Raw genomic sequence first — 25,384 nt, 5'->3', positions numbered from 1 at the left:
AGTGACCAGAGGAGGAATGACCACTGGGAGGAGCACAGAAAAAAAACACGCCGCAGTCTTCCTCTAGCAGCAATATTGGGCACCTTGATCTGCCCCACCTGCAATAAAACATGTCTCTCCCATTTCGGTCTCTACAGCCATAGCAGGTGCTGTAACTCTCCAACAGCTTGACTTTACCCCCTGAAGGTGTGCTCTTCCATTTTCTTTCAAGGCAGGCAGATGCCAACACACAACTTGCAGCTGCTGGGGAAGATGTTCTTGGATGCTAATTACCCAACCAAAGTTCTCTCACACCTTCTCCTCCTTCTTTTTCAGATCCTGCTATTGTGAACGGAGTCTTTTGGTCTGAATCATTAAACAAAGTGTTTGTTGACAACTTTGACCGTGACCCTTCCCTTATATGGCAATATTTTGGAAGCGCAAAGGGCTTTTTTAGGCAATACCCAGGTAAGAAGACATTTTGGGGAGGGGAATTGATTCCCTCCACCCTGGTAAGAGCCTTCTCTGTTCATTTTTTTATTTTTATTTTTGCTTTTGTTAGTGAAGTAGCTATGGTACTGTATGGACAGTACTTGGCTGGAGTAAATTATTGCTCTTTGAAAAGGAAGATACACATTCTTGGCTTACTGTGTTCCAGTGAACTGACCCTTTCTTGACTCACCCTTCTGCTCTCCTTCCATCCTCTGCTTGTACTGAGTAGCAGAATCACATATGCCAAGGTATTGCTGGCATATTCCTTCTTGTGAACTGCTTCCTGGACTTAGGGTCAGAGCAATTCATTCCAAGTTGAATTTGTTCTGAGTGTAGGCACCATTAGCTCAGGCATATACTCCAAGACCTTCTGAAGCAGCAAATAGTCTTCTTTTTTTTTCTTGGAGGAAGGAAACAGCTGAAACCCTTAGGATATCGCTCCTACTGCAGCAACATTTGAATTTTTAATAGAAAGGAAGTTTTAATTTTGCTTGGGAATTTAGAAAGCATGACTTGAGGCTGCGGTAGTGCTGACACCGCAGCTGTGGCAATAAAAGCACATAAGTAAAAATAATGATGTTAAACAGATAATTTTAGAGCACTTTAACTGTTTCCTGGTTTTCTTACATACAGTTAATATGATCACACCATTTCTTCTCTGCTGTCAAATATTTATTTTGCTAGCTGTTTTGATTGGTGTTTGTTCAAAAGGATGAAGCATTAGTAATGTGTTTTATTTTGCAGCCATTTATATCAAACAGAAATATGCAGTGCAATTATAGACTATGAGTGCTGTCAAACTTGGACTTAAAATTGCAAAAGCGTTGTTGGAAACATTAAAAGAAGTACTGTATTTTCTGCAGAAAGGCTAAAACCAGATTAAGCAAGGAAAATAATACTGGATGGCATTGTGATGCTAATGTGTGGGTGTTGTGAAAAACTTGTTTGCTTGAACAGCACCAATCTCACAACAAACCATCCTATCTTGTGATAATAGAATGGCTTTGAGTTGCTAACTCTGTATGTCCTCCTTTCAATAATTTGAAATTAAATCTCTGGAAATCCAGATCACAGTAACGTAAGTTCTGTGGCTTTCATTCTAAGGATTTATGTGCTGGAGTTACTTTTTTTTTTAATATCTCGGAAAGTACATAGGAAACACAGCTCTAAATTTCTCCTCAGTTCTGAATTCACTTGCTGACCATGGGCAAATATTATTCCTTAGCCTCAGTTTCTCATCTGAAATTTTTGATTACTAGGGGCTTACTGCAGAAGGTTCCCATAGGGACAAATAAGCTATTTAGAACACCTTGGCATTCTAAAATGAAATTATTTATATTGGACACGATCCAACCAAAATTAAAAAAACTATGCAGTTCAAGTGTTAAGTGGTTGCTTAAAATTATTGTGATTTAAAAACATTTTGGCTGGATCATGTCTAGTATAAGATTGCTAATGAATGAGAACTCTCTCATTGTTAATGATTCAGGCTGGAACACAGAAAGCCACTTTATGCTGAGTCAGATCCTTGGTCCTTCTAGCTCAGTACTACGTCTAGCTCAATATTGTCTGCTCTAACTGGCAGTGTCTTTCCAGGGTTTTAGGCAGGTGATACCATGGATTGAACTTAACACCTTTTGTGTGCAAGGTAGATGTTCTACCACTGAACCATGAACCTTATCCAATCCAGATATTACACTAAACCATTGTTAAGGAAGCTTAACAATGTTTAATTTTATATTTGTTTTAACAAATATTCTGACAAACCAGAATCAGAACCAATGGTTTCAGCAAACTATGATTAATCATGTGTCTTAATTGGTAAACCATAATTATAGTTGTTGCTCAGCCTCCTGAGACTGCTGCATGGGAAGATGGGAGAGTGCTGAACAGCTGGAAAATGAAAGCCAGTACGGCTCATGCGCATATTTGGAAATTCAAACCATGGTTTAGATTGGGGTTGGACAATCAGCAGCCCTAGAGATACATACGACTCCTGTTGTAATTTCATGTGACCCTTGGACTAATTTCATAAGCCCCCTGCAGATGATCAGTTCAAACATCTGGTAAGAGCTGTCTGTTTCAACTGAGTGGTTGGGAGGGAGGAAAATAAGTGGTCCTTTCTACAGCTGTCTTCATGCCTCCCACTGCTGGCATGTGTGGCTCTCACAGATGGCCCTCCAGGGAATGTATCCTCAATGGGGAAAATGACTGCTCACCTCTGTGTATTTATTTATTTAAGAAAATTATACAGACAGCAAAACAAAGAAGTCTAAGTTTGCATGGCCTTCTACCAATAAGAAATAATAATAACTATTACAGTAATGAAAATACACACCTCTGTGTTATATTTACTCTAGATTTATCCACCACCTTCCATGCCCAAAGTCTCCTCAGAGCATCAATATACCCTGTGTTTAGTTTATACCGGATGGGGCCATTGTTACAAGAGCTCACCGTACTCTTTCCCTGGGCTTGTCCTTTGTCCTCCTTTCTGCCCCTACTGTTCCACTAATATCCTGTTATAGGCTCACTATTGGGACTTTGTTCCCCTACTATTCTATATGTGAGAGCTCGCCTCCCATATTATTTGAATGCTGCTTTAGAAGACACCACACTCTTATCTCTGAGCCTATAAGGTGCTCACCCTACAAGGGAAATGTGTCCTTATGGTTCCTTTTGCTCTGCTTCTGGTCCACTCTGCTTTCATCTTTCTGATTCCTCATCAAGCCTATGCCTCCCATTCAGTGCTTCTGCTTTATTTCTGAATGCTGAGGGGAACAACACCATCACCGCTGCCTCTTCACACCTGGTTTAGGTTCTAAGCATGATGTCTGAATGGAATAGCATTAATAATCAGTATTTCAGAAGTGGAATCTATTTCCCTTATTATTTGTCTGAAGTTTGAATTGAACTCCAGAGTAGGATTACAATGTATTCAAATTACATCCTCAGAGTTTAATCCCAAATTATTGCTTGGAGTTGAACTACACGTTCAGGCCTCCTGGAACTATATATTGGGCATAAATTGTGAGGTCACATGTTTGAATGCCCCATCAAAAATTCCCAGCATTTAGAAAAATTCTTGTCAGCAGGAAGACTAGGCATTTCTTCCTGCCATGCTTTCAAGGTACTTTCAAGGAAGAGAGTTTCTGACATTGGGAGCATTCAGATATTTGTTTGTAGCCTGAAGACAACTGTATCTCATGCTTTTCTGTATGTGTAGTTTGGCTCTTAGCTAGCCCAACAATCAAAACAATATTCATCCTAAATAGTTTCAGTTTAAAAAGTCACATATTAAAGGCAATGTTGGCCCAGAACATTTTGCTACCTGAAATAGATCCCAAATGAGGCCAACACAACTTGCAGCACCAAGCAATACATCTTGCTTTCTTCTGTTCCAGGGGCACACTCTCTCTCTCTCTCCCCCACATTCTCCCAATGTAGTCAGGCAGATTTCAGACCATGTTTAATTTCATATATGTAATAATTTCCAGGGGTCATTTTCAGTTGTTGATTCTTGTTGGGAATTGAGTCTGGTGCTCAAAAACATGGAGGTAATTAATGGGGAAAGGAACAGTCAGCAAACATACTAAGCCATAAATATCAAGACCACAGCTCCCCCAGCACCTGTCTTGGAACTCTCTTACCATCCTTCAGTCCCTTCGGAGTCTTCACCCCTCCCCTGGGAAGGCAGGTCCTTCTTCGTCCTGTGGATTATCAGGAAATTCATTTGGCTTCATACTTTAAAAACAGCAACAGCCATATTGGCAGTCATCTTGAATTTGATGTAGAACCTCATTGTTAGATCAATCAAAATTCAGTTTCAATATCTCATCATACATAAAATCCAGCCTCAATGGCTAAGGCTACTTGAACTGCCTACAAGCAATAAAAATGTACCTGTTTTAATAGCACTCCCTGAGCTGGGTTGCTTCACTGTGCTGCATGACAGAGCCAACCCAGATTAAAGCTTTCTAACATTGCTCTTTAATTCAGTTTTTTGGGACTGACTCCTTAACCTGGCAGATTTCACTTCCTTGCAGTGTTATTTCCATTTCTTTTACATTTTGACACCGGAAAGCACCACAGTTCAGGAAATGTGTTTGATTATTCTCTAGTTGATATCCACATGTCACTAGGAAGGATCAAATATGGTTCTAATTACTCTGTGATCAATGATAAAAACACTCACGAATTCATCCCATAAGTTGCAGCCCTAATGCCATTATTAGAGTGTGGTTAATTCTTTTCCTCCATCATGACTTGAATACCAAGTAGTAACAGTAACAGTGAATAAAAATTATAACGGTAATGTCCTTTAACATACTTTTCTATGATCCACTAATCAGAGACATTACCTCAGTATGATCGTAGGATCTGTACCAAAATGTCTGGACACCCAGCCTGTGAGTAATACCATTAGGCGTGATGACAATAATCACTGTTGGCAAGTTAGTTTAGAGGAGGAACATTGGCACAACATGGCCCTGCCAGTTCCCGTCTTCTAGCATATTGAGTATCTTAATCACCCTGTGAAAGACACTAACTGTGTTGTGGGAATGGCCTTTGTTCTAAAGTCAGTTCTGAGGAATTCTGCAATGTAGCTATTTCAATTATCATTCCCCACCCCAACAAAGAAAAAGCATTTAGCCAGTCTGGACAGTGAATAAGAATACCAGACTTCTCTTTCAAACTTTGAAACATAAAAATTTGTTTTTGCTATACTGCCCTGTTTCTTCTCTCTCCAGGAATTAAATGGGAGCCAGACGAAAATGGAGTCATTGCATTTGATTGCAGAAATCGAAAATGGTAGGTCACAGCTGTCCACTAAAACTTTCAGGGGGGCCAGGAGCTACAATCTCGTAAGTTCAATTTATACTGCCCTCCTTCCCCTGTTTATCCAGGTATATCCAGGCAGCCACTTCTCCCAAAGATGTAGTCATTTTAGTGGATGTCAGTGGCAGCATGAAAGGACTCCGCCTGACAATTGCAAAGCAGACTGTGTCGTCCATTTTGGATACTCTGGGAGATGATGATTTTTTTAACATAATTGCTGTGAGTATGTCTAACTTTCTGCTTAATTATTTCCCCCTATTTCCCCTCCCCCTTGATATGGAGTCTACACAGGGATTCAAAGGACAAGAGATGAAGACAGTGTGTAAGATCATGGATAATACCAAATCTCTAGAAATAGAGATGTGCCAGAGCCCCAGTCTGCCTGGAAAACTCATTTGTTTACACACACTTTTCACAGATATGGCAAAGTTAGATCTGGGCTGTACCACTGTAGTTAGGACCCAAATAATTCTCCTTTAGTAAGAAACCATTCAGCATTCTATTGGACTCCCTTGTGAGGTTGTGAAAGTTTTAAAGCAGAGGTTGGATGGCCATTTGTCATGGATACTTTAGTTGAGATTCCTGCATTGCAGGGGGTTGGACGATATGGCCTTCAGAGTCCTTTCCAACTCTACAGTTCTGTGATTCTGTCTTCAGAGCAACATGATCTGCCATTCCAACCTATCTGCAGGTTGCAGAAGTTTGGTTTTCTATTTTAGTTTTGGGAAACATAAATGCAAGAGTATTAAGAACTGTGCTATCCATTGAATGGGGACGCGGGTGGCGCTGTGGGTTAAACCACAGAGCCTAGGACTTGCTGATCAGAAGGTTGGCAGTTTGAATCCCCATGATGGGGCGAGCTCTCATTGCTCAGTCCCTGCTCCTGCCAGCCTAGCAGTTCGAAAGCATGTCAAAGTGCAAGTAGATAAATAGATACCACTCTGGCGGGAAGATAAACGGTGTTTCTGTGCGCTGCTCTGGTTCGCCAGAAGCGGCTTAGTCATGCTGGCCACATGACCCGGAAGCTGTATGCTGGCTCCCTCGGCCAGTAAAGCGAGATGAGCGCCGCAACCCCAGAGTCGGTCACAACTGGACCTAATGGTCAGGGGTCCCTTTACCTTTACCTATCCATTGAACTGAATGTGGATACCCATTGGTGTTTCATGTGTGTCAAACTTGTGTTCAGCTACGCACATTAATATCAAATGGTATAACGGCACCTAGACTCCAAACATACTGTATATTTAAGAGATAACAATGTTAGGAAATAGTATCTATCTTATTAATCAGCAATTACTCACTACATTATTATTACCAGAAGCTTACATAATAGCAAAGTGTAATTGCATTCTCTATCAGGAAAGGTTTGTTATTATTAATAATCTTATTAATCTGTATTTTTATTTATTATTAATCTGTAATTGCTCACTACATTAATATCACTAGAAGCTCAAATAATAGGAAAGCCTAATTGCATTCTCTATCAGCAATGGTTTATTGCCCAACAAAAACTCCAGTAAATAAGTTTCAGAGACTAAATGTGTCAACCTAATTATCAAAATATTTAAATAGGTGCATTTGGTGGTTAATCATGAGGTTAATAAGCAGTTATATTCTGTATGTTTTAAAAAAATACAAATTAGTGTATTTTAAGAAAATACTTTCCTTATCTATAAACCCTACCACCATCAATATTTACTATTGGGTTGTTGTATTTAGAGAGCAAGAGTCAGTTGGTTGAAACTGCATGATTTTTGCTCTGAGTTCCTACTCCTGTGAGGAAACTTTAGCCATTTGCTTTGGATTACAACTTCCATCATCCCTCAACATTGGTTGTGCTGGCTGGGGCAGATGGGAAATGGAGTTCCTGCCCTACTCTGTCATTTACACCCCTATTATCAAGTAATGTGATGCAATAAACCTTATTTTTCTCCCATCTTCTTGCTACCTGCTTTGACGCAATAGATCATTCTGTTGTCCAAGAGAAGCTTTAAAACATACTGTGAGAAAACGTTGCTCTAGTTGTTGCTTATTCAAGAAAGGCAGAAAATATAACCAGGAAATGGGTGTTCTCCTGTGTTTCCCAGCTGTGGTTGTTGGGAGGGCATGGATGGGTAAGCTCAAGACAGGCCTAAAGCATTTTTCTGCCTCAGAGTAGAAAAATGGCGCCCTTCCCAACCACAGCCTTTGCTCTCAAGGCCGACAAACTTATTTTGGCAACTGAGGCAGAAAACCCCATGCAAACTTTCCCCGCCTGTAAAAAAATACAGCAAGAATAAATTAAATAACAAATTGCTGCCCCTTTTTTTCATAACACCCAAAATCAGCTGCTTGAGAACAGGCCCTTAATGCAAGCTGCTTTTGAGTTACATGGTAAGAAAAGCAACCAACAAATATATTAAATAAATAAAATACATAAAAAACTTAGTCTTGTCTACCTTAACCAACAGTGACTTTCCAGGGTTTTGGACAGGAGACTTTCCTAGCCCTGCATTGAGAACCTAGGGTTTAAATCTGGTTTCTTCTGTATGCAAAACATTGAGATACAGCCCCCCTCAGAAAAGTAATATAATAATAATAATTTATTATTTATACCCCGCCCATCTGGCTGAGTTTCCCCAGCCACTCTTGGCGGCTCCCAATCGAGTGTTAAAAACAATACAGCATTAAATATTAAAAACTTTCCTAAACAGGGCTGCCTTCAGATGTATTTTAAAGATAGAATAACTGCTTATTTCCTTCACATATGAAGGGAGGGCATTCCACAGGGCGGGCGCCACTACCGAGAAGGCCCTCTGTCTGGTTCCCTGTAATCTCACTTCTCGCAATGAGGGAACCGTCAGAAGGCCCTCGGAGTTGGATCCTTAATGACAATCTGCTACTTCTTTATCGCTTGAAATCCCCCTTGTACAATGGAGCCCCCTTAGGTGTGATTTTCAGAAATGCTCAGCCTGCTTTCACTTTCTGAAATCCCTTCTGTCTTTAAGCACATTATATAATAAATTTGGGAAACTGTTTTTTTCTCAAAATCTCTCTGTCTTGCATAGCAATAGTTTAGGTTATCTTTTCAATCATCCATGCATAGAATTATGTCTATAGTTCTCATTATCAACAATGTGAGTACACATGATCATAATTAAAAATTTAATCAACTCTTAAAATTATTGTAATTGAATACTGAAAAATAGTTCAGTGATACAGATAAATGGGTTATTTTCCAGATATGTATTGGCTTCATTTCATCCTCTGATAATTTATGTTTCTAAATATACCCATGAATAAATGGCACACAAATGTCCAATGCAGACCTTTCCAGAGTATAAACATAAAAAGATAATGTACCCAAAAAATCATTGTCGCTTTCACGGGTAAGTTATTGCAAAATCTATCTAAAATTGATGGACTAGATGATTGAATTACAAAAAGAACTGTTAAACAATGCACTTGATTTTGTGTGGCCTAAGTTAAAATATAAGGTCAGATCATCAGTGCATGAACAGAGATGTCTGTAGTAAGAAAAATAGACATTTTCTCCCAGTCTGCTTTGAAGTAAAATACTAAGTCAAGCGTTAAATTAACAATATTATCATAAAAGCATAGTGCTAATTCTGTCTGGGGCTGAAACCTGGGGACAATGCTTTTATAGAAATATGAGTTTTCCATTAAATTAATAACACCCTGGCTGGGATGGAAATTTTAATTCAATTAAAGATTTTCAGCAGTATCATAGCAACTTTTATGGCAGGAGAAAAATATTACTTCCTCAAAATATTACTTCAGCATTATTGTCTTATCATTTTGAGGAGGAAGGACAATATGGTTGACCTTAGAGATCCATCACAGTTGCTCATTTTAATATATGCAGGATAGTCCTGTACTAACTAGAAAAACTATTTGGAAGGTGCCCAGAAAGGAGGAGATGATTGCAAATTGCCTTCCTGTTTCAGAGCAGAAGGATAGTCATAGGAAATGAACTACTGGGAATGGGCTGTAGTTCATGTTGGGAAACTGCCAGGGAGATAGTGTCCATCATGAGCCCCCAAGCCGGAGTTCTGGACGTCCATCGGCCTCCCGTAGTCACGCAGATCCAACAGTTAGCGACACGAAGCCTCTGGAAATTCCTAGCCACATTCCTAGGCTGGTGTACACTGTTTATCAGCAGATAAAAGCACAGCCAAAAGCTTGCACCGCAGAAGAGCAAAAGAGCATATTTACAGACTTTATTTAGGACATGAACAGAACAAAGAAAACACGTCCATTCTCAGTCAGCTTCTCTGACCAACTGAAATTGAAAGGAAACAACAGCAGAACAAAAAACATCCTGTGATCAGGACATGCGCAGACTCTGACAGAAAGCCTGCTCCCTTTTAAGGTGGAACGGAAATATCCTAACATCCTCCCCCTTTCCGTGTAACCTGTTGTACCTGTGGTTCACCCAATTGCAACCTTTGTACATAAACCTTAAGTTGTTCTCTGTTAACAACCTTAGACAACAGATCAGCAGGAATTTCATTTCCTGCCATGTAGGACACCTGAATCAGTCCTTTCTGAATACACTCTCTTGCACGATGTAGCTTAATCTGCAAGTATTTGGTTCTCTGCTTGCAACTCTCGGAGTTCAGCAAAGCCAAACACGATCTATTGTCTTGATACACTTGTATAGGACATTTCACAGACACCCTGATGTCCTTAAACAGTTGCATCAACCATTCACAATCCATGAGTGAAAATGACAAAGCATTGAGTTCTGCTTCACAGGAACTTAGGCTCACTGTTGTCTGCTTCTTGCACAACCAGTCAAACAGGCAGTGGTTGTACATGTAGCATACTCCAGAAGTGCTTGTACCATCCGTGGTGTCACTTCCAAAACTTGCATCAGCAAAGATTTCAAGACCCCCAGTCTTCTGACTGGTGAACCTCAGCCTGTAGTGCATAGTCCCTTTCAAATAGCGGGCTATGCGCTTCAGAGCTTTCCAATCCTGAACCGTAGGATTGTTGGCATGTCTGCTAAGCAGATTACAGCTTACAGCTATGTCAGGTCTTGAACATCTGGCAATGAAGTTCATCTTGCCTAGAATGCATCTGTAGAGCGTTGTGTCAGAAAACGCTTCAGCAGTACTGTCTACCTGGTAACCTGTCACCATCGGTGTGTCTGCTGGGTTTGCATCAACCAAATTCAACCTGGTTAATACATCAGCAATTTTCTGTGTTTGGTGTACCAGAAAATTACCTGCTTGGTCCTTCTCCACCTGCAGAGAAAGATAGTTGGATACCTCACCAAGATCCTTCATGTCAAAGTGCTCCTTCAGCTGAGCTAGGGTGCTTTGATAAAAAGCCTGATTCTTCCAAAACATCAGAAGATCATCAACAAAACATAAACAATACAGTTTGTTTTGTCCCTCCTCTTTGACAAACACACATGGATCAGCTTTGCCCTGGTGAAAACCTAGAGAAAGCAATGTCTCAGTAAGTTTTGTGTTCCAACACCTGGCACTCTGCTTGAGACCATATAAGGATTTCCTCAGTTTACAGACCATTCATCCATGGCGATCTGGGCGTTGACATGTCATGCTGGATTCCCTTCTCAGTCAGGAAAGCTTCAAACTGCTGAGAAGTGAACTCCCCGCCCCGATCAGTAAATAAAGAAGAAATGCGTTTACCGTGCACATTCTCCAACCAAGCACAGAATTCCCTAAACTTCGGAAACGCTTGCGATTTCTGTTCGAGCAAATACACATGAATGTACCTCGAAAAAGAATCAATCAGAATCATGAAGTACCTTGCTCCTCCTATAGAGGGCGCAAGTGGCCCAACCAGGTCTGCGTGCACTAGCTGGTAGGGTTTGGAAGCCTGCCTGCTAGACTCCTTGCCTTTTGGAGCAACCTTCACCTTGTTCTCTGCACAGGATACACATTTCATGTGAAATTTACAGGGTTTGATGTTCAAACCCTCAACCACCTCTGGCATCTTGGCCAGTGCCTTCCAAGAGAGGTGACAAAATCTTCGATGCGCATCATGAATGCAACCTGCATGAAGAACTTTGTTAGTTTGTGCAACACAACAAGAATCAGCATTATTCACAACAGCAGTGTCATCATAAGTTATATGGAACAAACCATCCATAAACTTTGCATGCAAATAGTCCTCTTTGCCTTTACTGATGACACAGACGCTCCTCTTGAAGGAAATCTGAAAACCACGCCCAGTAAGCTGTGGGACGCTCAACAAGTTGCTCGCAGCTCCTGGAACATAAAGTACATTACTGATGGTAGTGTGCAGACTTGCAAGTTTCACAGTCCCTTCTCCTGCAATTTGCAACGTCCTTCCATCAGCCAGGTGGATCTCACCTTCCTGAGGCTTGAAGGAGATAAAGAGATGCCTGTCCTTGGAAACGTGGCGGGTGGCACCTGAATCCACAATAAACCTGCCTTTGGCTGTTGGAGCAGTCTTTACAGCAAGCAAACCCTTGTTCTCCACGGGTGTGGGCTTTTGCAGCTTGCCCCCCTGCTGCTCCTGGCCAGCTGACGTGCCTTTAGCCTTTGGTGAAGCTGTGCCAGCAAGCAAAACCTTGCTTTCCACTGGCGTGGGCTTTTGCAGCTTGCCCCTCTGCTTCTGGTCAGCAGACGTGCCTTTAGCCTTTGGTGAAGCAGTGCCAGCAAACATCGCTTTATTTTTCTCTGGCTCTTCACCCTCCCTCTGCTCCTGGCCATCTGCAGACGTCTGCGTCTGGCTCTGTTTACCTTTGCCTTTCCGGCCTCTGCAAAGGCGATGGCCTTGGTTCCCATGAGAAACAGAGCTCTCAGCTGCCGACTCCTTGGCTCCCCCTGGAGGCTGGAATGCTGCCTGGGATGACGTGACGGTCAGCTCCCCCTGCAGCTTGCAACCGGTGCCCTCAGCATCCCTGCAATCACCCGCATTCTGGGAAACAGCTAGGACCTCCGATGCAGTCAAACTCTGGGCTGGGATTTTTGGCTTGTGAGCTTTCAGCAAAGCAGTCCACATTGCACGTGCAGTGGTGTTGCCAGCCAGCGTCTTAATTTCCTCAAGAGATACAGATAGGACTATTATGTCTATCGCTTTCGAATTTTGCGATTTCCATCTCTCTGTCAGAGGAACTGGGGGGGCTTCAGAAACAACATGCCACACCCCAAACTGACACAGCAAAGATTCACACCATTTTGCCCACGTTTCATAATTCTGCCCATCCAACTTAGGACACTGAGCAGTTTCTGAGGTCTGTAAGAGATCCATCTCAGCCTTTTACTTGAGCCGTGAGCCCTATGCCTTCAAAGACTCCTTATCTTGGCAGCTCATTAATCACGAACTCTTTCTGGCTCGGCTCCCAGGCCAATTAATCTGCCGGAGATCAAAGACTCCTTGCCGAGGTAAAACAGGAAAACGTCCCTTCCTTTCGCTTTCCCCACTTCATACCTCAAACGCAGTCTGTTGCAGCTTTACTCTCCTTAGGTGCTGTGAATCTGGGCCCGAAACCTTGTTGTTGGGAAACTGCCAGGGAGATAGTGTCCATCATGAGCCCCCAAGCCGGAGTTCTGGACGTCCATCGGCCTCCCGTAGTCACGCAGATCCAACAGTTAGCGACACGAAGCCTCTGGAAATTCCTAGCCACATTCCTAGGCTGGTGTACACTGTTTATCAGCAGATAAAAGCACAGCCAAAAGCTTGCACCGCAGAAGAGCAAAAGAGCATATTTACAGACTTTATTTAGGACATGAACAGAACAAAGAAAACACGTCCATTCTCAGTCAGCTTCTCTGACCAACTGAAATCGAAAGGAAACAACAGCAGAACAAAAAACATCCTGTGATCAGGACATGCGCAGACTCTGACAGAAAGCCTGCTCCCTTTTAAGGTGGAACGGAAATATCCTAACAGTTCATTGATAAAGGTTATGGCTAACAAGCAGAAGGTCTCAGGTGTAATCCTTGGTAGCTTCAGCTAGGACTGGGTAATAAGACTTCTGCCTGAAACTCTGGAAAACAGCTATCAGTGAAGACCAGTCTTTCCCAACCTGATTCCAGATGTTTTGGACTAGAATTCCCATCAGCCCCAGCCAGCAAGACCAACAAGCATTTTAGTCCAACAACATATTGAGGAGGACACCAGGTTGTGGAAGGCTGATGTAGACAATACTAAGCTAAATGCATCAGTGTTAAAGACTGCTTCCTGTGTAGCATTGAAAACGGACTACATATAAACTTCCCATAAATTGAGTTAATTGCCCCATACCTTGTCCCATGCTATCTAAGCCAATTGCCCGAGACTTTGGCAGACATATTTCCTTCTGGAAATCTTTTAAACTGGAGGTGCTATGTGGAGACATTGTCATCTCTGAACAAGGGAATTGTCTGAATAATATATATTCTTTGTATAACCAAGCCTTGTGTTTTTATCACAATGTGCACAATTTTAACTCTTATTGTGGCTTGACCACTGCATGAGAAAAGGGGGACAAATAAAGGGGAATGGAGGAGTTATCAGATCAGAAGCAGTGTGGTGAAACACAGGGGTGACAGCAGAGGAGCAGAAGCCAGAGATCTTGGATGTGAAGCATGAGAGAAATGAGAGGGAAAGGGCCAAAAAACCATGAGATGCTGTGATTTACAGAAGTTGGTGGCAAAATAAATAAATGAAATATGCTGTGTCATAAAGATGTTTGTAGTGAAACATCCTGTTACTAAGGCAAAAAGAATGTGGGCTGGTCAGACTAATACTGTACAGCACAGGAATTTCATCAGCCATGAATTCTGGATGTTAGTCACACAGCAAAGCTCTTTATTGAACTTTAAATTTGGTGGTCCCTTATTTAGCCCCATTGGAAGCTTGTATGCTGAATAGTGGGATATATATATATATATATATTGTAAGTATGCACTGAAGAGAATATCCTTGCAGGGTTTTAAAAAATGTACCATGGGTGAAAGAGGCTAACAATTGCAGTAATATTATTTTATTTTTAAAAATAAGGGATGAATGGTAAAGACTGGTGTGAAAAATAATGCAGTCATTAAAGGGTAGAATATGAAACTGGCTTAAACTGTGGTTCAAAGGACCCTTTGCCAATATTCTTTGGAATTCGTTTGCTTTGTTTCGTAAAGTTTATTTTTCACACACAAGCTACCTCCACAGAATCCACAGACTGCTATTTACACTCCCAAAAAGCAGTTTGGGGAATTGATGTAGGAAGGGCAAATGCAGCTGCTGTGTGCATTCTAATTCCCCCTTAAAATATATAAATCCCCAAACTGCTTTTTGAACTTTGCTGAGTTTGAAGAGCAGTTTGGAAAGTTTTATTTTCTGGGTGGCCCCTGAAAAGAACAATCTCCCCAAGTTCAGTTGAGTGAACTCCTCTTTGATCTGTATTTTTTATTTAAAAGAGATGATGGTCTTCACAATGTGTTTCAATATAGAGGTCCTTTTTATGAAAGAGACATAGAGAACAATGATGTGTGGATGTTAACTGGGTTCAGAAACTTCCAGAATCCTAAGATGTCCACAAACCAATCTACCATAAGATATATAAGAAATATATTTTGCAAACATGATATCTTTAAAATTTAAAAATACCTATGGGTATTTTTAAAACAAATTAGAATATCCCCAATTTCAGTAAATGAGGTTGTGCAGAAAGTGGCCGCCAAACACAACTGCACCAAAGGGATGAGCATCTGAATTCAGATTGTTTTATTAATAGGAGATTAGTATTCAGTAATGGTTGACATGGTCCAGATTAAACACCCTTGCCTGTGTGCCAGGGTAATTAATTAAGGATTATCAGAGAGCATTGAACTGTCCATATGAGTGATGGAGGCAGATGTCCAAGATGGAGCAGATTGCAACCAGTGACTGCTTAGCTTAATTGAGGAGAAGGCACAGCACAATAAACCAAGGATGCTCTCAGGCAATTCACTAACCATGCTCCCCCCTGCAGATGAATTCTTGCAACGCTGTCTTCGTTCCCATGTGATAATTAGGCTAAATGTCTGGTGGTTTCACCTACTGGTTGTGATTCTGTTGTCTCTCAGTGTCTGTGCAGAGTGGGAAAACAATCAGGTCCTCACAGCTACCATGTAAATTAAGTTATCAGGGGAGTGGAGAGACACATAAATTCTTTAGGATTAATTGATAATTTTTATACACCACCTCCCCCGCTTGGATCCTACGTTGCTCCTCCATTCACGAAATGCAGAATTTAATAGTTGTTGTTGTGATTTTAAATTTATACCCCTCCCAACTGGCTGGGTTGCTGCAGCCACTCTGGTTGGCTTCCAACACTCACTCAATTTTCTTCCCTGACCTTATACTGTACTCACCATTAATGTCTCATAACAATATAAAACAATAATAAGAATAAGAATTTATTATTTATACCCCGCCCATCTGGCTGAGTTTCCCCAGCCACTCTGGGCGGCTCCCAATCGAGTGTTAAAAACAATACAGCATTAAATATTCAAAACTTCCCTAAACCCGGCTGCCTTCAGATGTTTTTTAAAGATAAGATAGCTGCTTATTTCCTTCAAATCTTAAGGGAGGGCATTCCACAGGGCGGGCGCCACTACTGAAAAGGCCCTCTGTCTGGTTCAAATGTAACAAATGTAACTGATCTGTAGTAAAGACTTTACAACCTGAAAAAAGAGACAAGAATCAGGTCCTCACATAAACATGCATTTGTACACCAAGAAAATATTGAATTAAAAATATTTTTTAAAGTAATAAAAAGGCAGACATTAGTAATAACAATCTGATCCAATACAAAAAGTCACAATAACTTTGAAATAAACAACTTATATCAAATAAAGCAATATTAAACAATCCATTGGAATCTAACAGTAAACAGTAAAATTAAATATCAGCAAATAATAATTAAACAGTTTACGCTTATCATTACAATGAATAATTACTAAACTCTAATCAATAAAAACAACAGCAAGTCACAATGCATGAAATACCACAAACTACTCTGCCAACTTCTCCACCTGATATTCCCTGCACTTGCGTCTCGCACCATTCCTAAGGGTTAACCAGCTCACAGGTGCAGATTTTCAAGAGGGGACAGCAGGCTGTAGAGCAAAGGGGGAGGCAGGACCACCCTTTTCTGTGAATATAAACTCTACTCACAGAAGCAAAGCTACAGTAGAAACCAATGGGCAGTGTCCTGATTTAAATATTTGTTAAGAGTTTGCTCACATGATGCAGAGAACTAGTATCATCCACATTTCAGCCAGGGCCTGACATGAGTTGCACATTCAAATATACATGATGGGGTAGTTTCTGATCCATCCATTTTGAAAACAAAGTCTATAAGGCAAAGACAAAGCTTACGTGTTTGAAAGGAAACCATTGCATTTCATGTTGGTTTTGTGTCCAGATAAATCTTCTCCATTGTTTGCTTTCATTAACTTAGATCTTTCAAAGGCTTGTATTAAATGTTCAACCTTTTCCTCCCACCCGCTGTCTGTAGTACAATGAAGAACTGCACTACGTAGAACCTTGCTTGAATGGAACATTAGTTCAAGCAGACAGAGCCAACAAAGAGGTAAGAAATAATGGAAATTGTATGAAACAGCAAAGGCCATGCATGAGATGACTACCATGATTTCCTAATTGATGAAATCCCATTGTTTGATTGGATGCAATGTATGGTTCCTTTGCTCATTTAAACAACAGGCAGGTGTATGATGAGGCTGCATATGATCAGTGGAGATATCACTGAAGTGTGCCTCTTTCAGGTCAAGGAATGGACCTCAGGGGCTCCGTATTTCTCCTTTCAAAGGCAGGGGAGCATCTGAAATCCTGGAATTCTTCAGTGTTGAGGGGGCTGAGTGCAGTGTCGAGCGTGGCTTCAGTAGCTGGCTCCTCCTCCTCCTGCCATGGAGCCAATCTGATAGAAGCCAAAGGAAGCTGGCTCATCTCTCCAGATGAATTTTGGCAACCCAATGCCAATGGGTTCCTGGCTTTTTATGTGGGGAAATACAACATTTTATAAAGTGGCTAGAAATGTTGCTCTGTTAGTGCCATACAAGGACCACACAAAAAAGTCCCATGATACAGGGTGTACTTCTTGCTTAAAATAGAATCTGTATCGGACAACCATAGCAATATAATAAGTATTGTTGGTTCCTTCATAAAATTCCCGTCTATTATTGGACCAGTTTTAGTCTACGTACTTGGTATAAAATCCACCAATTTTTAGGCTTTCTTCTTAATCTGTTCACTGTGTGTTTCCAGAAACAGCTCCTCACTGTGCTCATTGCTGTAACAATATTACCAGGAACTTACCCAGTCTGCCAGAAGATAATTGCTTTCAGTATCAGAATGTAAGCAAAGTAAAGGGTGGTGCAGGCAATCAGATACACATGAAGTGGTCTGGAATACTTGGCAGCCGTGGAACATTTTAGCCGATGTCTTCGTAACTGCAGCTAATGAGACTAGGAATGGTTTTGAGGCTTTCAGCAAACTAGGTGACTGTGTGGTGCATTAAAGTTGGGTGGAACTGACATCTGTTGTTGGAATCTGATACAAATGTTCAAGCTCACGGATTCCTTTCTTTGGGCACAAAGGGAAAAAGAGAGAAGCTAAACTTGAGCTTACATAAAAGTAAGTAGGCACTCCAAGCAGAAAGGGCCGTTGACAACAAGAACCTCAAATAGATGTGACCAATAAAGGGTTAAACAAGAGTGAGCTACAGACTCTACTCTTGGCTCTCAAAACAAAGATCCCTGATTAATTCATTCTTTTTTCCTGCAGTCTAGAAGAGCCATTAGCTTCATTTCCCTAGATGGTCTTTGGAAAAAGCATTGTGGAGATTTGTGGTGAAGTGGTTGAAATCTCCTAAAGCATGTGGGGAGCCAAGCCGCTTCACACAAATGGCCCCCCACCACACATTTCTGTTTTGAAATGGCCACCCATGTGGCAAGGTTACAGTATGAACTGAACCCAAGGTGAAGTTGTTACTCCTTCAACAACAAGTTTGATCTTGCAAGGTGTTGTTGGTCTCTGTTGGTTCCAGTATGGGCTGGCAGTGTCAAATAGCTACCTCAGCTGAACTGCCTGGGAAGGCTCTGCTGATCCTCTAAGAAACACAGGGAGCTGCCTTCTCAGACCGTTTGCCCATGTAGTCCAGTATTGCCTGCTCTGACTGGCAGAGGTCTCTCACATTACCCAAACTAAAAAAATTCCTTCCTGTAGCACCTTAAAGACCAACTAAGTTAGTTCTTGGTATAAGCTTTCGTGTGCATGCACACTTCTTCAGATACACTGAAACAGAAGTTGCCAGATCCCACCACCCTTCTGAGTAATACCCCTCCCCACCTTCTCACTATATAGAAGGATCTGGCAACTTCTGTTTCAGTGTATCTGAAGAAGTGTGCATGCACACGAAAGCTTATACCAAGAACTAACTTAGTTGGTCTTTAAGGTGCTACAGGAAGGAATTTTTTTATTTTGACTATGGCAGACCAACACGGCTACCTATCTGTAACATTACCCAAACTGTATAGAGTTAGGCAAATTTCCATGGAAAGCAATGTTCTGTAATTTATGCCATTAATATGAGTAAGGGGGGGGGGTAGTAATGACAAATGTTTCTAGATATATTGTTGCTTTATTTTACAATTGTTCTTAAACAACCCTGCGCTTTAGGTCCATGTATAGTTTTAAGAACGCTATGATTTTGTATCTTTCTTAATACTTCATTCTGTATTGTTTCTGGTGTTGTTGTTTTACCGTGTGATGCAGTCTCCTTTCTGCTTTTACGGATGTTACAGATATATATATATATATATATATATATATATATATATATATACACATGTTTAAGATTTGGCTGATTATTTTTTTTAAATCATTCTTTTAGATACCACAGAAAAAAACCTAGACTATATTCTTAGCTTTACAGTTTGCGTGTTGATCTGAATTATTTTTGACAGATTGAATGTGCTGCTTTTGCCAACTGGTGTTAAGGAATGGTAAACTGACAGCTTGCTTAATGCCATTTTATTCCATTATGTACTTATTAATTAGTACTTGGTGCCACAGTAATTATACTATTGAATAGTCTGAAGATTAATTGCAGAAGCATCCTCTTGTAAAAACATGTGTCCTGTGATGGAAAATATCTTCTAGTTTTACCGCCTTCTTTGGGATGAAAAGAGGGGTGAAATATATTGTGTTCTGAAACCATACAAAGATGTTTGCCAAAGGGTAAATATATTATACTATACTGTACAATACTATACCATACCATATTATACTATACTATAAACAGGGCCCTAACATAGTTTTGAAAGACTAAAGGAGCAGTGGTGATGACTGTTAAATTTTAGCATGGTGTAACACCTACAAAGCAGAAGTTCCAAAATGTCTTTAGCAATTCATAATCCAAGTTTATTAAAATATAGTGCAACATATCTCTGTATTATTAATAATAATAATAATAATAATAATAATAATAATAATAATAATAATAATATCATATACCCATCCTTCACCTTAATGTCCCAATGAAATATATTGGCTATAACCAGATTAGAATTCGCCTCTTGAAAGTTAGACTGTCAATTATTATTATTATTATTATTATTATTATTATTATTATTATTATTATTATTATTATTATTATTTGCTTGTATCCCACCCATCTGACTGTGTTGCTCCTTGAACATGTTTATGTCATTTTTTAAAGGTTCTAGAAAGCCTGTTATCTGGGTTTGAGTTAAAGGAGAGCTCAGCCAAGAGGTAGTCTTTGATTGTATGTTATTAGTTCATCATTCTAGAACATTCTGTGCTGTACCAGTGGGCTTCTAGTTATGCAGTAGGCCTTCCCCTTCTCCTCCTCTCCGCTGCAGCTCCCTTAACTCTGCTCCAGAGGGAGTCCCAGTTGTGGGGCTGCAGACAGTCCACAGTAGCATTGGATGCTGCCCAATGAGCATAAGCAAAAACCCCTATGCCTGGCTTCTCATTATCATCCATGAGAAAGGGGTGCTAGTCCCATTTTCAAAAATTCCAAGACATTTTTATCTGAGCTATTTTTCAGTGGCCATATGAAAGTTGTGATTCTATTTAAGTTGTAGCATCTTAATTGGTATCCTCTTCATTTTACTGTCCACTCATAAGGGTGAGGGTAAAATTCTGCATCAACATTCTGCTTGGGAAAAAATTACCTACTGCTGAGAGTGGATTGCCAAACCTCAAGAGAGCAAACTCTCTAGATAATGGGTGGGTGGGGGATTAGCAATCATGGGTGGAGTGAGGATTTACCTTGGGACCATTGAGGACCAAGAGGAGGGCTTAACTCTGGCTCTTGCACAGTTCTTCTGACTTAAACTTTCCCCTTCCTCTGCTCCTATTAACTACACATGAAGAATAGACATGTACAGGACTGGCAACTTTTCTCACCCATAATTAAAAGTACCTTCTGAGAGAATTGGGAAAAGCTTAGATACACCCACACACCTTATTAATTCCAGCATCATAGTTCTGGTTCAATAGTGTTTTCCACCCATAGCCTGCCAACAGCTGTATTTAACCAAAGGTGGGGGCGGGGGGGGGGAATGTTAGGATATCCAGTCTAGAGTCTCCCACATCACAACTCATTTGGCCCTGCAATGTAACATTTCTCTCTATGCTTCTTGCACAGATCAATGCAACAAATAAGTTCCTACTCTGTATACACCCCACCCATCTTAATTACAGGCATTTTGTAATAAAAAGTTGTTCCAGTAAGTATTCGTGTTGTTGCTTTTTTCTTTCCCTCCCAAAAAAGTTTAAATTGTATCTACTTTAGTTGAGACTGTTCATTTGTCAGTTTATAGACAAAGAGAGTTTTGAGAAACATCTGAATCAAATGAAGTGTTTTAATGAATTGAGTTAAGTGGCAAGGTTAGTGTCAGATATGACAGGGTGATGTTAAAGTATTTGATATAGTTTACATGAACAGCATGCACTAGAATAAATTTATGGGGAGGAAGCAGGCCACCTAGTTCCAAAATGTTTTATTAAGATGTTTTGTTTCTGTTATGATTATAAAACACTGGTTTTGAATAGTGTATGCTTTTGGTGTGTGTGGAATATATGCAACTATGTAGTACCAACTGAGTTTCCAGTTGAAATTAAGTACCATAATTTGATGCAGTCAATTTGTTTTGCATTTCTATTATGCTGGCTTCTCAGTCCCATTTGAAAGGGTTCCCATAAATGTGCTTGTGCTGGTTCATTGAATTTCCCAATATGTTGCTGCAGGAGGCTTGTGATGTCTTACTTTTTATTGTGTATAGAACATCCTTTGCAAAGTGGGGTGCACACAGTGCTTTTTTGGGGAGGGAGGGGGAAAGTCAAGGGTACGCAGTACCAGCACCCTTTTTTGTTTTGTTAAAAAGTGCGGTGCTTACTGTAATAATTTCATTGTGAGTACCAGAACCTATTTTTTCTAGGGAAAAAAGCACTGGGTGTACACATATACTTCTGTGTCCCATATGTGCAAACCAAGAAACATACAATGTGTGTGTAGGGGGCACACAATGGATTATGCCTTTCTATGGGAATAGGCCACCTAATGATACTCCATGTGCAGTGTGAGGTTGGGGCTCACACAAGCCTGAAACTACACACTGTTGAACCATGTGAACTACCCTCTAGACGGACGGCAGTTTCAAATTTCCATTTTAATGTAGAACAGTTGCCACAAGTGGATATTCCTATCAATTTCCATGTGGTCATGTCAAAGTGCCCCTCTTTGGTGATATGGCAAATTGCCATGGCTGTAAAACTTAACAAACATGGGATTCAAATGTGTATGTGTGTGAGAGAGTTTTATCTCTGCCCCCTTCATCCCCCAGCTCCTCCAAGTTTCAGGAATAACTTTGACAGAAGAAGAGCTGGGGCTCAGAAGCACTGCAGGGCAGCTCTACGCAACCACCCCTTGGATCCCAGCTGACGTGGTCTTAGGATCTAGTAGCTTGTGGTCTAGTAGCAATGTGGGGGCATATCCATAAGAACTCTTACCTTGATATGTAAACATTTATGGGAAAAGCAATTCTGTGGTTAATCATCTACCTCTAAAGTGGTCGTGTGGGTCGACCTTGCCATATTCACTCAAAACTAAAGTTCAGTGTATGGTGAAATTTGCAATCATCTTAAGTATAATGCGGGAATCTGGATTTGCATCTCCTTGAGCTAAACAGTAAAAACATACATTTCTTCTCTTACATAGTACCAGTCTGGTTTATATTATAGTTTTGTTATTAAGCTGGTCTTGCCTTTCAGTGTATCAATTTGTAAAACATTCCTTTTTTTTCTTTTCAAAGTGGGAAATAGTGCAGACAGTATTTTATCATTGTCTGTACTTTTCCTGCAAAATTACAAACATGTGCAATTGCCTGGTTTAATACGTGTTTAGTTGGGCCAAGAGGTTTTCATGTCTGAGAAACTCCATATTACAATTTCCTACCTCTTAGGAATTATATGACTATCTGATTTAATGCAACTCCACATTTACGGCAACAGTATCGCAATTTGCATTCTTGCTTTATACATTAAGCTCTCTCTCACACACATTATTCTAAATACTTCCAGATGAAATTAAGTTGACAGAGCATCTCAGTGATAGATACATAATAAATGAAATTAGGAATCAACCCCTATATACCGTATTTTGCGCCCCATAAGACGCTCCGGCCCATAAGACGCACCTAGTTTTTTGGGGGGGAAATAAAGAAAAAAAATTTTATTTCCCCCCCAGGTGCGGGGCTGGAAGAACCAGGTCGGGGAACAGTGGGAAGGCACGCTCTGCCTCCCCGCTGTCCCCCGAGCTTGTGGGGCTGGCGATGGGGAGAAGTGCACCAGTCCCGCGATAGCAGGCAGATCTCTGCCGCCATCCCGAGCGGGGCGGGACTTAGCGCCCCGCTCGGGATGGCGGCGTAGACCTGCCTGCGGTCCCGCGACGGCAGGCAGATCTGTGCCGCCATCCCGAGCGGGGCGGGACTTAGCGCACCGCTCGGGATGGCGGCGTAGACCTGCCTGCAGTCCCGCGACGGCAGGCAGCTCTGTGCCGCCATCCCGAGCGGGGCGGGACTTAGCGCCCCGCTCGGGATGGCGGCGCAGAGCTGCGCTGGTCCCAGGAGCGCAGGCAGCTCTGCAGGGCCACCGGGAGCGGGGTGGAGCTTCTCCCCCGGCTCCCGGTGGCCGGGCAGAGCTGCGCTGGTCCCAGGAGCGCAGGCAGCTCTGCAGGGCCACCGGGAGCGGGGCGGAGCTTCTCCCCCGGCTCCCAGTGGCCGGGCAGAGCTGCGCTGGTCCCAGGAGCGCAGGCAGCTCTGCAGGGCCACCGGGAGCGGGGCGGAGCTTCTCCCCCAGCTCCCGGTGGCCGGGCAGAGCTGCGCTGGTCCCAGGAGCGCAGGCAGCTCTGCAGGGCCACCGGGAGCGGGGCGGAGCTTCTCCCCCGGCTCCCGGTGGCCGGGCAGAGCTGCGCTGGTCCCAGGAGCGCAGGCAGCTCTGCAGGGCCACCGGGAGCGGGGCGGAGCTTCTCCCCCGGCTCCCGGTGGCCGGGCAGAGCTGCGCTGGTCCCAGGAGCGCAGGCAGCTCTGCAGGGCCACCGGGAGCGGGGCGGAGCTTCTCCCCCGGCTCCCGGTGGCCGGGCAGAGCTGCGCTGGTCCCAGGAGCGCAGGCAGCTCTGCAGGGCCACCGGGAGCGGGGCGGAGCTTCTCCCCAGGCTCCCGGTGGCCGGGCAGAGCTGCGCTGGTCCCGGGATTGCAGGCAGCTCTGCGCAACCCTCGGAGCCGGTCTCCCGAGGGTTGCGCAGAGCTTCCTGAAGCCTGGAGAGCGAGAGGGGTCGGTACGCACCGACCCCCCTCGCTCTCCAGGCTTCAGCGAAAGCCTGCATTCACCCCATAAGACGCAGGCACATTTCCCCTTCATTTTTGGAGGGGAAAAAGTGCGTCTTATGGGGCGAAAAATACGGTATATTGCAACTATAGCTGTGGTAGTGAGATCTATAATGCTGGTTGGCTGAACTGGTATAATGACGCAGAATGTTCAGCTATCTCATTTATGTTCCTATTGCCCAGTCAATTTATGGCACGATAAAAGCATTTCCCTCATTTGTTGTGCCCAGTCCTCATATCTTTGTTTTACCTTCTTTTTTTAGTAAAAAGAATGTATCCCATCTTTTGGTAGCGTCCAAGGTGGATAGCAATATACAGTCAAATTTTAGAGTATAACAAAAGTTGTTCCTTCCTCTCTCTGCAGCAATGTGAACCTTCTGTTGAATTTTATTTCATCAGCACAGGGTCATATCCAGTTGTGTCTCTTTACTCACAGAAGGCTTCCATGAATGGGAAGCAGAGGTAATTTCTCCAGTTTTTCCTGCAGCCACCTACCAGACTTTCCTTTAACTGACTGGAGAAAACTGGAATCTTATTGCATCAACCTAACTGAAGAGATTTATACTCTTACTTTTGAGTAAACATATATATGGCTGGGTTTTCAGACTTCCAAATTATTGGAGCCAAGTTGAGAACAGGAACCCAGTTATGAATAGGTATCTGCTAGCAATACAATTTACGTGTAGAATTGGAGAATTTTGAAAAAGAAATCCCCAAGTTTGGAAGTCAAGAGTTAATTATAGGCCAAACCCAAATTACTCAAAATTTGAGCCTCATATTGAAATGACTCAACACCAACTCACCCTGCTCCTGCTTAATAAAATATGTTCCCTTTCTGTTGAAAATTAGCTTTCTGTGGCAATGATAGGGACTGCTGCTGGGGCCTTTAGCAGGCAGCAGCAGAAACATGTATGCCAGGTTCTTGAGAATTGTGATTTGGGATCCAGAAACCCTGGGAAACTACAAAGTTGCATCAAAGTACAGGGGTTGTATCCAATGGTGTGCGAACACAGTTCCACTCATGCTGTGGAACTTCTGTTTTCCTCTCCTCCCATGCAGGTTGCCAAAATCTGCTCCGAGGGTTCCCCAATCTGATGCTGATTTTGGGGGGCAGGGATGGGGTGGGGTGGAGGGTACAGGGGAAAAAAGGAAGTTTTATGGCAAACATAGAAGTCTGTTGT

The 25,384-nt window shown here is 42.1% G+C and overlaps 1 protein-coding gene across 4 annotated transcripts in view; it reads left to right on the top strand.

Moving 5' to 3' along the window:
• Positions 1–25,384, top strand: part of CACNA2D3 (calcium voltage-gated channel auxiliary subunit alpha2delta 3) — a 498,964-nt gene that overhangs the window by 220,962 nt on the left and 252,618 nt on the right. For all 4 annotated transcript variants that reach the window (XR_014005100.1, XR_014005101.1, XR_014005102.1 and 1 more), the window contains exons 6-9: positions 316–447; positions 5,223–5,283; positions 5,379–5,529; positions 16,790–16,864. Coding sequence is in view for 1 of the 4 variants with exons in the window: in XM_081184001.1 (XP_081040127.1) it covers positions 316–447; positions 5,223–5,283; positions 5,379–5,529; positions 16,790–16,864 (419 nt within the window). In the remaining 3 variants the exon portion in view is untranslated. The remainder of the gene's footprint in view (positions 1–315; positions 448–5,222; positions 5,284–5,378; positions 5,530–16,789; positions 16,865–25,384) is intronic.

Source organism: Podarcis bocagei, assembly GCF_964188305.1.
Source record: "Podarcis bocagei genome assembly, chromosome: 2".
In the NCBI taxonomy this organism is placed as follows: Eukaryota; Metazoa; Chordata; class Lepidosauria; order Squamata; family Lacertidae; genus Podarcis; species Podarcis bocagei.
This window is presented reverse-complemented; position numbering and strand designations above follow the sequence as displayed.